This window comes from Lagopus muta, chromosome 6 (genome assembly GCF_023343835.1).
Source record: "Lagopus muta isolate bLagMut1 chromosome 6, bLagMut1 primary, whole genome shotgun sequence".
Taxonomy (NCBI): Eukaryota; Metazoa; Chordata; class Aves; order Galliformes; family Phasianidae; genus Lagopus; species Lagopus muta.
The window spans coordinates 16,812,772-16,824,878 of NC_064438.1; the positions used below are offsets into that span (position 1 = coordinate 16,812,772).

General features: G+C 59.6%; 4 protein-coding genes and 1 long non-coding RNA gene across 6 annotated transcripts; 3 read left to right on the forward strand and 2 right to left on the reverse strand.

Moving 5' to 3' along the window:
* The first annotated feature begins 52 nt into the window (after positions 1–52).
* On the forward strand, positions 53–2,141 carry LOC125695405 (uncharacterized). The gene is made up of 2 exons (XR_007377946.1): positions 53–796; positions 928–2,141. It is a non-coding gene; the product is annotated as an uncharacterized LOC125695405 (long non-coding RNA).
* Positions 2,142–4,708: 2,567 nt separating this feature from the next.
* BTBD18 (BTB domain containing 18) lies at positions 4,709–5,951 on the forward strand. Its single transcript, XM_048949755.1, has 2 exons — positions 4,709–5,169; positions 5,271–5,951. The coding sequence occupies exons 1-2, from the start codon at positions 5,034–5,036 to the stop codon at positions 5,930–5,932; spliced, it is 798 nt and encodes a 265-aa protein (XP_048805712.1). The 5' UTR covers positions 4,709–5,033; the 3' UTR covers positions 5,933–5,951.
* Positions 5,952–6,014: 63 nt separating this feature from the next.
* Positions 6,015–6,894, reverse strand: SELENOH (selenoprotein H). The gene is made up of 3 exons (XM_048949768.1): positions 6,640–6,894; positions 6,416–6,561; positions 6,015–6,330 (listed from the first exon to the last, which is right to left on the reverse strand). The coding sequence occupies exons 1-3, from the start codon at positions 6,780–6,782 to the stop codon at positions 6,230–6,232; spliced, it is 390 nt and encodes a 129-aa protein (XP_048805725.1). The 5' UTR covers positions 6,783–6,894; the 3' UTR covers positions 6,015–6,229.
* Positions 6,895–6,973: 79 nt separating this feature from the next.
* TMX2 (thioredoxin related transmembrane protein 2) lies at positions 6,974–9,330 on the reverse strand. 2 transcript variants are annotated; one of them, XM_048949753.1, is made up of 8 exons: positions 9,049–9,307; positions 8,662–8,722; positions 8,406–8,519; positions 8,056–8,132; positions 7,861–7,967; positions 7,709–7,774; positions 7,495–7,624; positions 6,974–7,358 (listed from the first exon to the last, which is right to left on the reverse strand). In XM_048949753.1, the coding sequence occupies exons 1-8, from the start codon at positions 9,235–9,237 to the stop codon at positions 7,212–7,214; spliced, it is 891 nt and encodes a 296-aa protein (XP_048805710.1). In that variant the 5' UTR covers positions 9,238–9,307; the 3' UTR covers positions 6,974–7,211. The 2 variants fall into 2 exon arrangements, with proteins under 2 accessions (XP_048805710.1, XP_048805711.1); XM_048949754.1 differs by lacking the exon at positions 6,974–7,358 and having other exon boundaries at positions 7,532–7,624; positions 7,720–7,774; positions 9,049–9,330.
* Positions 9,331–9,450: 120 nt separating this feature from the next.
* MED19 (mediator complex subunit 19) lies at positions 9,451–11,787 on the forward strand. The gene is made up of 5 exons (XM_048949756.1): positions 9,451–9,690; positions 9,853–10,109; positions 10,178–10,274; positions 10,348–10,442; positions 10,589–11,787. Exons 1-5 carry the CDS (start codon positions 9,495–9,497, stop codon positions 10,655–10,657), a joined length of 714 nt encoding a protein of 237 aa, XP_048805713.1. The 5' UTR covers positions 9,451–9,494; the 3' UTR covers positions 10,658–11,787.
* Positions 11,788–12,107: the final 320 nt, after the last annotated feature.

The window sequence follows — 12,107 nt, forward strand, 5'->3', positions numbered from 1 at the left end:
CTGCAGATGTTTGGGGAAGGTAATCCCCCGGCCGGGGGCGGGGTTTGCTCAGAGCAAAAAAGCATAATGAAGAGCAATGGGATTAAACGAGTGAGAGGGACGCGTTTAGTGAGATTACGGGGCGGCAGACCCCCAGACCCTCCCTGTCGCTAGATCAGTAAACACATCATTCGGTTCGCTGGCTGCAAGGAGCGCAGCAGGCACGGGACAGCAGCTCCTGCCTCTGCAGCGAGTGGGAAGCTCCTCTGCTCCCAGCGCAGACACCTTTGCTCAGCCCGGGCGGGGCCCCTTAGCCGTGTGACTTAAGAACCGAGCCTTTGCCCTCTGGAGGAGCAGGGGAGCCAGGCAGCACGCTCGGCACTGGCCGGGTGGCTGCCCTCGCACGGACAGCAGGTAGGTGGTCAGCAGTACCACAGCCTGGGGCAGACTTCCGGCGTGCCTGATATGTTGCTGCATTCCAATCCCGTATTCCGATCAGCCCAGAGATTTTACAGCCTTTAAAGTCTTTAGTGAGTTTCTTCAAAGATGAAATGCGCTGCTGCGAACACGCCTATGCCAGCTCTGAATTGGAGCTGGAGTCGTGTCGCTTTGAAGCCGGGTGAGCGCCTCGTGTCCCGAGGGCTGCGGGGCTGAGCTGGGCAGGGTCTAAAAGCACGCTGTCAGCTCCAGCTCCTCATTCAGCAGTGCCTGGCAGCAGCCAGGACACCCAGTAATGTGTGCTCGCTTCTGAAGGAAGATTGTACCCTGATCCCTGGGCTCGGGCTCACCCTGCAGCAGACAGTGCTCTTGTTTAAATGTAAGTACTGTGGCGGATGAGTCCGTCCTGCTGCTTCCCGGGAAGAAAGATGGGTTACTAACATGGCTAAATTTGCCCTTTTACAGTAATTGGGCGTAATAACATCTTATGCATCCCCTTTCATCCTACAGTGCTGTTGATGCCTTCTCCAGACAAAACGCCCAAACAAGGCAGCTACCACCGGAACAGAGTAAGACAACTTGTTTATCAGACAGAGGAATGCTCCTCAGCAGCACGGAGCAGGAGGAAGAGGGAGCTGCCGTCTGCAGGCCCAGCGTGGGCAGTTCAGAGATGGTCTGCATTGTTCTACATCAGGATAACAAGGCACTTCCGCAGCCCCTTTCCTGTGGGAATCCCAACAGGTTGTTGTCCTCCCCCTGCAGGAAGGGAAGCGTGGCACCAGGGGGCTGAAACATCCCATCTGTCAGATGTCTGCACTAAGCAGTATGTTCTTCTCTTCACCTTTGGTGCTTTTCCTAGTCTTGGGTGCCAGCCTTCACCTGTTCAGCTTTCCCTTCCATGGTAGATGCAAGCAACACGCAAGATACCTCCTAAGAATAGAGAAATGAGACAGCTCAACGCTGCAATTTAGTAACAGAAGTAAAAGGGGACGTTAATGGAAAACAATTGCAGCTCTGATTAAGACCCAAGATAGGAATTTCCCTTCTCTGTAAGAAATCAGCTCAGCATCTGCTGATTGGGAGACTCGAGAAAGGATATGACTAGCTCAGCGACAGGGTCTCTCTTCCTATAAACTGTGGAGCAAACCAGGATAACCAACTTGCACTTAGACTGTGTCAGACAGGCTGACCTCGCCTTCCTTCTACAGTGAGACCTACAGGGAGATGAACCTTGCCAGACTGATTCACTGAGCCCTTCCAGGTCTGCACACAGCTATCCACTGGGACAAGCACAGGAGAAGGCAAAGCAAGGGCCAGGCTGGGGCACAACACCGTGCTTTTTAGGACCCTGTTTCTGCAGGTCTCTATCCACAGAGAATGAGGTTTGAGAAGGAAGGAAGGTGCAGGTGCATGCTGGGACCTCATCCTAGTCTGGCTTTGGGCATAAATGGAGTGACTGCTGCCAGTGGTGAAGGTCACTTCTGCACAGATACAGCCCCAGCCAGCAATTTCTGAGCACCTAAAGGAGAGAACCACGCTCTCGCAGTTTGCTGGCAAGATGCAGCCAGCAAATTCTGGCAGTGAATGTGGATGCTGGTATAGAAAGAGAGGATCCTGTCAATGGGACAAAAGGGTGTTGGTGCTTTTTTCCAGTGCGGGCTATTTGGCTTTGAGTACGAGTAAGAATTGCACTAATAAAATGCCTCTTTTGTGTGCAGACTCTATCTGCAGTGGAAGTGTTTGCTGGTATCACCAGATCCAGTATCTATCACCAGTATCAGTAACTTTTCAAGGGCAGACAAGGCCATGGTAGGAGGAGGGGCGGGGGAGGCAGCACTAGGGGCTGCTGGGGCTGAGGAGAGGACTTCTGCATGACAGGGATCAGTGTTGCCCCTGCAAAACACTAAAAATGCCTCAAAGCAAAGGGCCTGCCACCTGGGCCAGGTCCAGGGCTTTGTGTTGCAAGCTCTGTGGGTCTATCAGGACAGAATCCTTCTGACACACAGGGAACGAGTGCAACTAAAGAGGCCTGCATCAGCTTTTCCACCACCCAGACCACTCCCGTACTCTCCTTTGTTTCCAGGAAATGTGATTTCCACTCTTTCCCAGAGCTGCTGCTGGGCTCCCTGTCTCAGCCACTGTCACAAGACACACAGCAGTTTGTAAGATCGCTGTGGTCTGAACGGGGCTGTCTGTTCAAAACATTGGCTTCCCATCTCCCACAGCGGGCCCAAGAGGCAGAGGGCTGTTTGTGCCACGCTCTGCATGAAAAGCACTTTCTGTGGGCTGGAACAGATCACACGGTAAGAGTGGACTTTGCCCTTTAATGCTTTGCTTTCCTCTTCCCTGTCTTGCACCAGCAGTAGGACGCACAAGAGCTGTTTTGCACACTGTAACTAATGCCCGTGAATGCTCCTTTGTCCATCCTGCGTCACCTGCAGCCTGATCCTTGTCAGCTCATGAGCCCGCAGAGCCTTCAAAGCTGTCTGCCAGCCAGCAGAATGCCAGGATGCATTCTTACCTTTCACTTTGAGTGTGTCCAAGGACTGGGACAGATCCAGATCACTTGCCCTTTTATCACTCCTGCTCCTGGGATGGCCTCAGGAGAGGGAAGAGTGCTCCGCACTGAGTGACAGAGAGGGAAGAGCCCAGCTTTGCCTTGGCCACCGCCCTGATGAGCAAGCACCGCAGCACCACCAGCTTGTTCCTCCAGCAAAGGAGACAGGTGATATCAAGTCCTGCCTCTGAGTCAGCAAGAAGCATGCAGTGAAGATACAGCCTTCTCCTGTAACTGGGATTTTGCCTCACCTGCTGATCAGCTGCCTGGTCACAGGAGGAAGTCCTCTGATATCAGCGTCTTGGAATTTTTTAATTTAGCTTTGTCCTGGCTCCATGGCTTTGCTTTGACTTCTGTGCCCCGGTCGGCTCAGCCAGCTGAAAAGCACTTTCCACAGCTGATGTCCTCCCACTTGCAGGCTCTCTCTGCTTACACCTTAGGCTTGCCTGCTGAGGAGTCTCTTTCTCACTGCCACAGCTCTAGCATGGTCCAGGCACAGTATAAAGCATCACAGAGCAGCAGGGAAGGCTAAGAGCATATTCTAAAATTCATATAGGCCCCTAAATCAATAACCGTATCCATCTGTCCCCAGTGAATTCAAACTTTTCAAGTTACAGCTTCAATTACTATAATTTCAAGATTGCAGTGGGCAGAGGAGTACAGTTCTCTTTTTTCTATTTTTATGAGCATATGATAGCACTCTGATATGAAATTACGTGTTTTACTGTTTCCCTTGGCATGTACAGCTGGACACAAAGCCACCCGAGGTCAGTGGAAAGACTGCCACCAACCTCAGAGCCTCTGGCTTAGACCCATAATTACTTTCTTTTATGGTTTGTTCCAGTTCTGCACCCTTACATGTCGTAACACAGGAAAACCCATCTGTAAAGCCACAGGGGATGATACCACGTTTAACTAGTTGCAGAAAGCTTTGTAGGTTTAAAATCTACAGCATCATTTTGATTCTTGTTCTTCTGCAGCCCTTGAAACTTCCACCCACTTTGGTTGTTTGTGAGGACAGGCAGTATCTCCAGGCTATGGGCTAGGATCATTACAGCTCTTGGTAGCGTGTGTGTGTGGAGTGATTGACGCAGATGTTTTTACAATAGATGCTTTATAAAACAGCAAAAAGCATTTCCAATTCTCTAAGCAGACAGCATCGTTTGCACGAAGGCCACTTTCCAAAACACCCATCCTCAATCCTCCCCTTTCAGCCCAGTGTTTATCTGTACGCCTGTCTCCCCCGGAGGCATCAGCAGGCCGTGCCAGTGCTGTTTCTCACACACACACCCAAAACAAGGCCATGAGCCGATGGACTCAAGTGTCACCACGACAGTGGCAGCTTCTTTGCAGCCAGCACACTGACCTGTTGCTTGTGTACCCAAACCCCACTCTTCCTGGGGAGGCAGGACGGGCTAACTCAGGTAACCAACACCAGTGTGGGAGCGGTACAAGGTGCCACATCGCAGTGGTAGCTTTAAGATGGCGCAGTGTGGGACGGGCACTTTCCCTGCGTCCAGTCTTCACACCCCGGAATCTCCGCAACCCGTCCCTTCAGCCCCAGCTCGCTCGGAACACAGCCCACCACAGCCCGGCCCCGCCATTTTCCCCACTCACCCTCAGCGGCCACCAGCACCTCCTGTGCGACCTTCCCGCCTAATTTCCCGCCGCGCTGCGATTGGTCAGGATTGGCCAATAGCGGAGATGTTGCTGGGCAGAACACGGAGGAGGGAAGCGTCAAGGCGGGAGGCGCGCATGTACGGCAGGACCGAATCGCATGAGTGAGCTGTCGCCCTTACCGTCGCGTGCGGGCGCGCTAGGCCAGGCCCAGCGGCTCCGCACGCGAAGCCTCGCGCCCCGTTCCCTCTCTCCGCGACGCCGGACCCCGGCGACGACCTCCAGCACCCACAGGGGCAGGTAAGCGGCGCAGCTGTCGTCCCGACACCCCGGGCCCGGTTGGGAGAAGGCCCTGCGGCTTCGCCTCAGAGTCGGTGCGGCGGGCGCCCCCTGCCGGCCGAGAGCACGTGGGAGGTGCGGCGCCGTCACCGCCGCCGCAGGGATGCCTTCGGGCTGTTCGCCGGCCGCTCCCAGGCTGCAGTACCGCAGTTCCCGCTTGCTCCGCGCCGCCTTCCTGCGCCTGCACCAGCAGCAGCAGCGAGCGGACGTCTTCTGCGACGTGCTCCTGCGGGCCGAAGGTGAGCGAGCGGCTCCCTCTGTGGCTGCGAGAGCCGCCCCGAGGACTCCCTCGCCGACCCCGAGGAAGGCCGGGCCGGCCGCAGCCACGCGTTCCTTGCAGGGGAGGTGGTGGCCGCGCACTGCTGCGTGCTGGCGGTGTGGAGCCCGTTCTTCATGGAGCGCCTGGCCCGCCAGCCGCCCCACGCGGGGCGCCGCGTGGTGCTGGAGCTCGGGGGGCTGAAGATTGCGACGCTGCGCAAAGTGGTACGCTTCCTGTACACGGCCGAGCTGGAGGCCTCCCGGGAGGAGGTGCGGGACGTGCTGGCAGCCGCCCGCCAGCTTCGCGTGGCCGTGCTCGAGTCGCTGCAGCTTCGGGAGGACGACCTGGTACAGCCAGGGCGCCGCTGGCAGCTCGACCGCAGCTGTCTGCACGGCCTCGGGTCCGGCAGCGTTCCCCTAGTGGACGCCCCCCGAGAACGGCCGCTCCCTCCAGACACTGTGGGTCCGGCCCGCCCCGTGGGGCGGCTGAAACTGAGGAGGATGGAAGGCCGACGCGGCTGGGAGGTGGTGCAGGACGGGCAGTTCTCTCTGGAGCCCCTCACCGTGGAGACCCGAACGGTAACAGAGCCGTGGCTGCCACAGGCTGCCGGTGGGATGCAGGAAGACAACCTGGAGGAGGAGGTGGATGTGGGGACAGAGCAGCCGTGTTTGCCCCCCGGCACCGCGTGTGTCTATCCAAGCCCCTCTTCCGAGTCAGATGGGGAGGTGGATGTCATTGGCTAGGGGAGCTGCTAACGCCTGCCTCCCCCAGACCAAAAGATCGCAGCATCCTGCGTCGGTTGTAGCTGAAATAAAGCACTAGAGCTGCAAGACGGAGTCGCAGAGCTTTATTGGGGAAATAGCGCTGGTTAGCGTCTGCGGGCCGCCGGACTCCGGCGTTTCAGCGGAGGAGCTGCGGGGTCGGAGGCGATACTGGGGGCGGTGCCCCCCCTTGGTGCCGCCTCTTCATAGGCGCTCGCTCCGTGAGGCCGCTCCCGGCGTGCCGTTGTCCGTGCCGCTCGCGCTCTGTGCCCGCCGCCTCTAGGCCAGGCTGCTCCGCAGAGCCTCCACCACGGCCGCGGGCTCGGGGAACTTCAGCTTGCGGGGCGGCCCCTTCCCGATGCCGCTCCACAGCTGCACGGCTGCGGGTAGACGCGGGCATGGGTCAGGGCCGCCGGGATGCACCACCACCACCACCACCTCCTCCTCACGGCCCCGCCTACTCACTGCTGCCGTCTTCCTTCACCAGGGACACCTCGAAGCTGTTCCTGCGGGGCTGCCGCGGGTTGATCTCTACGGCCAGGGCGGCCACGGCCCCGCGCAGGGCCTCGCTCAGTGCCGCCGCGTTGCGCCCGTACACGCGTCAGCTACGGCTGCGGGAGGCGGCAATCAGAGGGGCGCGCGAAGCCGCAGCCCCGGGGAGGGGGACTCACCTACCGGCGCTCACCTACCAGTGTTCGATGACGACGCGGGGGCCGCCGGCGTCCCCGGGGCTGCTCTCGGCCTTGCCACGGGGCCGCTTCTCGGGGGGATCCGCCTGCGCCTCCGGCTCGGCCGGGCGCCGCTTGGCGCGTTTCCTGCCGCCCGGAGCCATTCCGCGTCCCGCTCCCGCCGCCACGTGCCGCTCTCCGCCGCCGCGCTGCGGGGTGCCGCAACGGTGCTGCGCGCGGGCTCCGTTCCCCGGCGCTTCCGCCGAGGGAGCCAATCAGCGCACAGGACGCTGGAGGCAGCCCCGCCCCCCGCCTGGTGGCCAACCCGCGGGCAGAGGCACGGAGCGGACACGGGGGCGCGCACAGAACGTTTATTGTCAGCCAAAGAATACGCGCGAAGCGCAGGCCCGGCTCCTGGCTCTACCCTTCCCAGGAACCGGCGGGGCCGAAGACTAGCATGGGCCCCGGCCAGAACGAGCAGAGGGAGCGGCGGCCCCCGGGCTCAGTGCTACGTGCAGGGCCTCCCGCCGGCACTGCCTGGTCCCCAGCCGCAGGGGCGGTGGAGTGGTGACAGGTGAGAATGTGGGCAGTTTCTACTTCTCTTTCTTAGTCTCCCCATTGGCAAGGCCAGCTGCTGCTTGCCCCTCGGGTAGCTCCTCGGAGCCTTCATCCCGTGGCTTTGACTGCTTCTTGGCTTTCTGGTAGAGCTCATTGAGGTTGAACTCCCGGATCACATTCTCCTGCAGCCAGAGCACAGCATTAGCAACAGCAATGACCTCCTGCTAGCCCCCATTTTCCATGGTGCCTGTGAGGAGATGCTGAGCACATCCTTATCCTCTGGGTGTGGGCTGGAACATCCTTCTGCCCCTTACATACCTCAGAGAAGGTCCAGGAAACGGCCCGGCCCTTCTTGTCAATCTGTGGGCGACGCATGATCTCTGTCCCACCCTGGAAGAGGATGAGGGTGGGCAGCTGCTTGGTGAGGGGTGAGGTGCTCACCTTGTACCTGCAGGAGTAAGGCAAGAGGCAGACAATGACACCAATGCATTTGGAAGGCCTGGTGCTACCCTACCATCTCGACCCCACAGACCTGGTGCTGACATCTGTGTATCGGCCGACATCCACCTTCCCAAAATGCAGCCCCGAGCAGTTGTACCTGGGAGGTAGAACACAACTCTGAGTGCCGTGAGTGACCGCTGGGCTGGGGACAACTCACCAAGGCCTCGAACAGGCATCACTCACTTGAGAGAGAGGTCAGCAAAGATGGGGGCAAAGGACTGGCACTCACTGGACCAGTTGGCAAAGAACTCAACGATCCATGTCACCCGCTTGTCCCGTTCCAGCTCCTCCTGCCACAGGGCCGTGTGGATCAACAAGAGACGGTAGGCGGGGAACCCAGCGCCCCATGCCAACCCACACTGGGCAGATGATACTCACGTCTATGGTCTTATCACTGAAGTACTTGATATACTCAGGTCCCATGTAAAGGGGCGGCTTGCAGGTCATCAGGAACACTGCAACAACAGCAGCCCTGAGTCCAGTGCCCACTTAGAAAAAGGCTCTGCCCCCCTTTTCCCCACTTCTGAAACATCCAAAAGACCCAGGCCTACTCTGGGGGAGGCTCCTCCTTCTCCAGTACAGTCTATATGACCACAAAGAGCACCAACAGCACAAGGCAAGATGGTTCCAGCCCCATCTCAGGCAGCTGATGCACAGGATGGGCCAAGACAAGGCCTGCCAGGAGCACTGCTGTATTGTGGATCCCCCCACTTCCCCACAGGTCTCACCAATGCAGAGCGTGAGGTAGAGCAGGCCCATGCGGATGTCAAGACGGAAGAAGAGGATAGCATTGGCTACTTTGCTGAACATGAAGATGTTCCCAATGTGCTGCTCCACAGTGACTGGGAAGGAGGAAAGAAGTCAGAGATGGGGCCGTGTCTCCTTTTTCTCTCTCATCCCCTGCCCCCACCTGTTTCCTCTGTTCCTCCACAGTACAAAGTTTGCAGGTTCCCTCCACACCCCCTCAGCGCAGCCCCCACTCACTGGAGCGCCTGTTCTTCATCATCACGATGGCGCTGAGGAACATGAGGATCTCCACCTCCCGCTGCACAGGAGAGAAGTGCTGTGAGCAGAGTACCCTGAGAACCACGGCCAGCACCCCGGGGACAGCCGATCAGCCCCGCAGCACAGCCAAGGCCGGACTGCCCTCCCCTGTTCGGAGCGCTCTCTGCACAAGGACGAGCAGCCACACCGTGCCGCGCCGGCCTCCAGCCTCCGCCTCCCCTCCATAACCGAGCCGGAGCTGCACACAGAGGGGCCGCCGCTGCGCCACCCAGCGCCGGCGACGCCCGAGGAGCCCCGGGCACAGCACGGCCGGGCAGGGCGGTGCCAGGCGGCCGGCAGACCAGCGCCGTCGGCAGGACTGCTCACCCAGTCGAAGTCGCAGGGGTTGCCATCCTCCCGCTGCGAGGGCAGCCCGCGGCACAGCGGCGGGACCTTACGGACGAGCAGGAAGGCAGTAGCGAGCAACGCAGACAGAGGATAGTAGGGCCGCGCCAGCCAGCGGCACAACCCCGGCACCGAGTAGAGCAGCGCCAGCAGCGGGGCCAGCACCGCCATCTTGTCCTCCGGCGACCGTCCGCCGCCTTCTCATTGGGCGGGCTGCCCGCACGTCTGCGCGGGGCGGGACGTCCTCCCCGCAGGCCAATCGTGAGCGGCAGCGGCGAGAAATCTCAGCGCCGCGGACCAATGACGGGGAAAGAGAGAAGCGGCCAATCGAAAGGCTGAACCCGAGTCTCCCTTAGCAACGGGGGCGGTGCCCGACCAATCGGCGCGCGGCGGGGGCGGGGCGGCCCCACGCGGGGCAGGCCGGGAAGATGGAGAACTTCTCGGCGCTGTTCGGCGGGGCCGAGCCGCCGCCCGCCACCGCAGCCGCAGCCCTGGGCTTCGGGCCCGCCAAAGCGGCGGGAGCAGGGGCCGCGCCGCCTCCCGCCGCCGCCGTTCCGCCGCCGGGCGAGGACGCGGCCCGCAAGGCCGCCTCCGGCCCCTTCTATCTGCTGCGGGAGCTGCCAGGTGCGGGCCGGGCCGCGGGAGGGGAGGGCCGCGGGGTGACGGGTGGCGCGCGGGGCCAATGAGAAGAGAGGGTGCGGGCGGGAGGCGCGGAATGACAGCTCGCGGGGCCAATGGGCGCGTGAGGCCGGGGCGCAGGGCGCTGAGGGGCCCGTCCGCCCGCAGGCAGCACGGAGCTGACGGGCAGCACCAACCTGATCACGCACTACAACCTGGAGCACGCCTACAACAAGTTCTGCGGCAAGAAGGTGAAGGAGAAGCTCAGTAACTTCCTCCCCGACCTGCCCGGCATGATCGACCTGCCCGGCTCCCACGACAACAGCAGCCTACGCTCCCTCATTGAGAAGCCGCCCATCTGCGGCAGCTCCTTCACGCCCCTTACCGGCACCATGCTGACCGGCTTCCGCCTGCACGCTGGCCCGGTGAGCGCCTGGGGAGGGCCGGGGGGGTTGGGGGTAAGGTGAGGACCCTCTGACCTCAGCCCCTGCAGCTGCCGGAGCAGTGCCGCCTGATGCACATCCAGCCACCCAAGAAGAAGAACAAGCACAAGCACAAGCAGAGCCGCACGCAGGACCCCGTCCCCCCAGGTAGGACTCTGCCCTGCAGGCCATATGCCCTGCTAACTCTGCACCACACTCATCCCACCTCTGCTTCCTGTAGAAACCCCCTCGGACTCAGACCACAAGAAAAAGAAGAAGAAGAAAGAGGAGGATCCAGAGCGGAAAAGGAAGAAGAAGGAAAAAAAGAAAAAAAAGGTAGGTTGGGAGCCGGCGTGCTGCTCCACTCTGCCTGCCCCAGCCCTGTGCCAGGCTGTAGTTGGGCAGCTCCAATGCATTTGGCTCCAGCAGTGCTTGGCACCACCGCAGTTTCACAAGGCCTCATGCCTATCCTTCTTCTGCAGAACCGACACAGCCCCGAGCACCCAGGGGTGGGCAGCTCGCAGGCCAGCAGCAGCAGCAGCCTGCGGTGAGGCTGCACTGTGCCACTCAATGGAGCTCCCAGCCCCAGCTGCCTGCTGTGGACTCATCCCTCTCACAGAGCACAGCGGGGAAGTGTGGGCAGTCGTGGCCCCCACTTGCAGAGAGCATGGCCCTACAACCCCCCCGCCTGCACTGTGTGGCCCATGGGGACCTGGTGACACGGACAATGCTGGAATGGGGGTTCCTACCGTTGGCCTCTTATACCTAAACAACATGGTGCATTGGGATCTCTCTTTTTTATTCACCTTTTAATTAAAGTCTGCTCTGAGGAAGAGCTGGTGCCAGTGGCGGCTCTGACTGTTGGCCAACGGGGCAGGGCAAGGAGCAGAGGCCTTGGCTCAGCCCCATCATACTCCAGCCCTTGCAGCTTTCTGGGCTGTGAAGAAAAGGGGGCAGGAGGACACAAGTGACCTTGGTACAGCACTGTGTTCCCCAGGGCTGCCCCTGTGGGGCTCCCACAGAAGAGCCAGAGCCTCACTGAATCCTGGGACGTATTCCTGCTTAGTGCCCTGACAGCTCCACTTACCTACACTACAGTAGGAGCGCTGTGCCCCAAAGTGTCCTGAGGAAGCTCATCCCAGCTGCGAGGCCAAAGGCGCTGTGGCAGCCCTTTGAGGCTGGGCCCAGCTCTCCTCGGCCCCCTCCCTTTCCACTCCAGAGGAGGAAGGTAAAGCAGAAAAATGAAGGACAGGAGCCTTCAGGGAATCCTCCATCCCTGGACACCACACAAAGCACACGCATGCCCGCTGAGGTGGCTCATTAAATATCCTTTTATTCCTCGTTTTTAAAATGGCTAATAATAATAATAATAAAAAAAAAAAACAATGGCATGGCTCTGCAGAGGCCACAGGAGAGATATTGCCATAGAGGAAAGAGTCAAGTAGTGCGAAGTTGCGTGGGCCCGGTGCGGGGTGGGCTCCCCAGCAGGGTGGGGGGTGGTGGGGCAGCACTGGGCTCCTTGGCTGCATTTTTGGCATGTGATGAGAAAATATTGCTTGACAGGGGATGTGCCTTACTGGCCTTCCTCTTCCCCAAATGGAAATTAAAACAACCACCTGACAGTCAGAAAAACTGATCGCCCATTAAAAAAAAATTAAAAATACTAATAAAAAAAAACAAACCCTGGGGAAACACTTAAAAAAAAAAAGGAACCAAAATATATAGCAAAATGTGCAGGTGCAGAAAGGTGCAGCTCTCACCTGCTCCTGCACGCCAGCAGCTCCCCCGGCCATCGCCTGCTTCACACCACCTCTGTAGCCATTGGGGAGAAGCCAGGCACAGTGGCTCCAAATCCAAGCACACAGGAGGGGAGCCTGCAGCCTGATAGATTCTAGCAGGGGACTTCAGGATCCCCCAAGTCCCAACATGGCATCGGCACCCCATGACCCCCAGGTGCCAGGAGCCCCTGAGTGTATCCCCCTTCTCATCCCTTGAGCACAG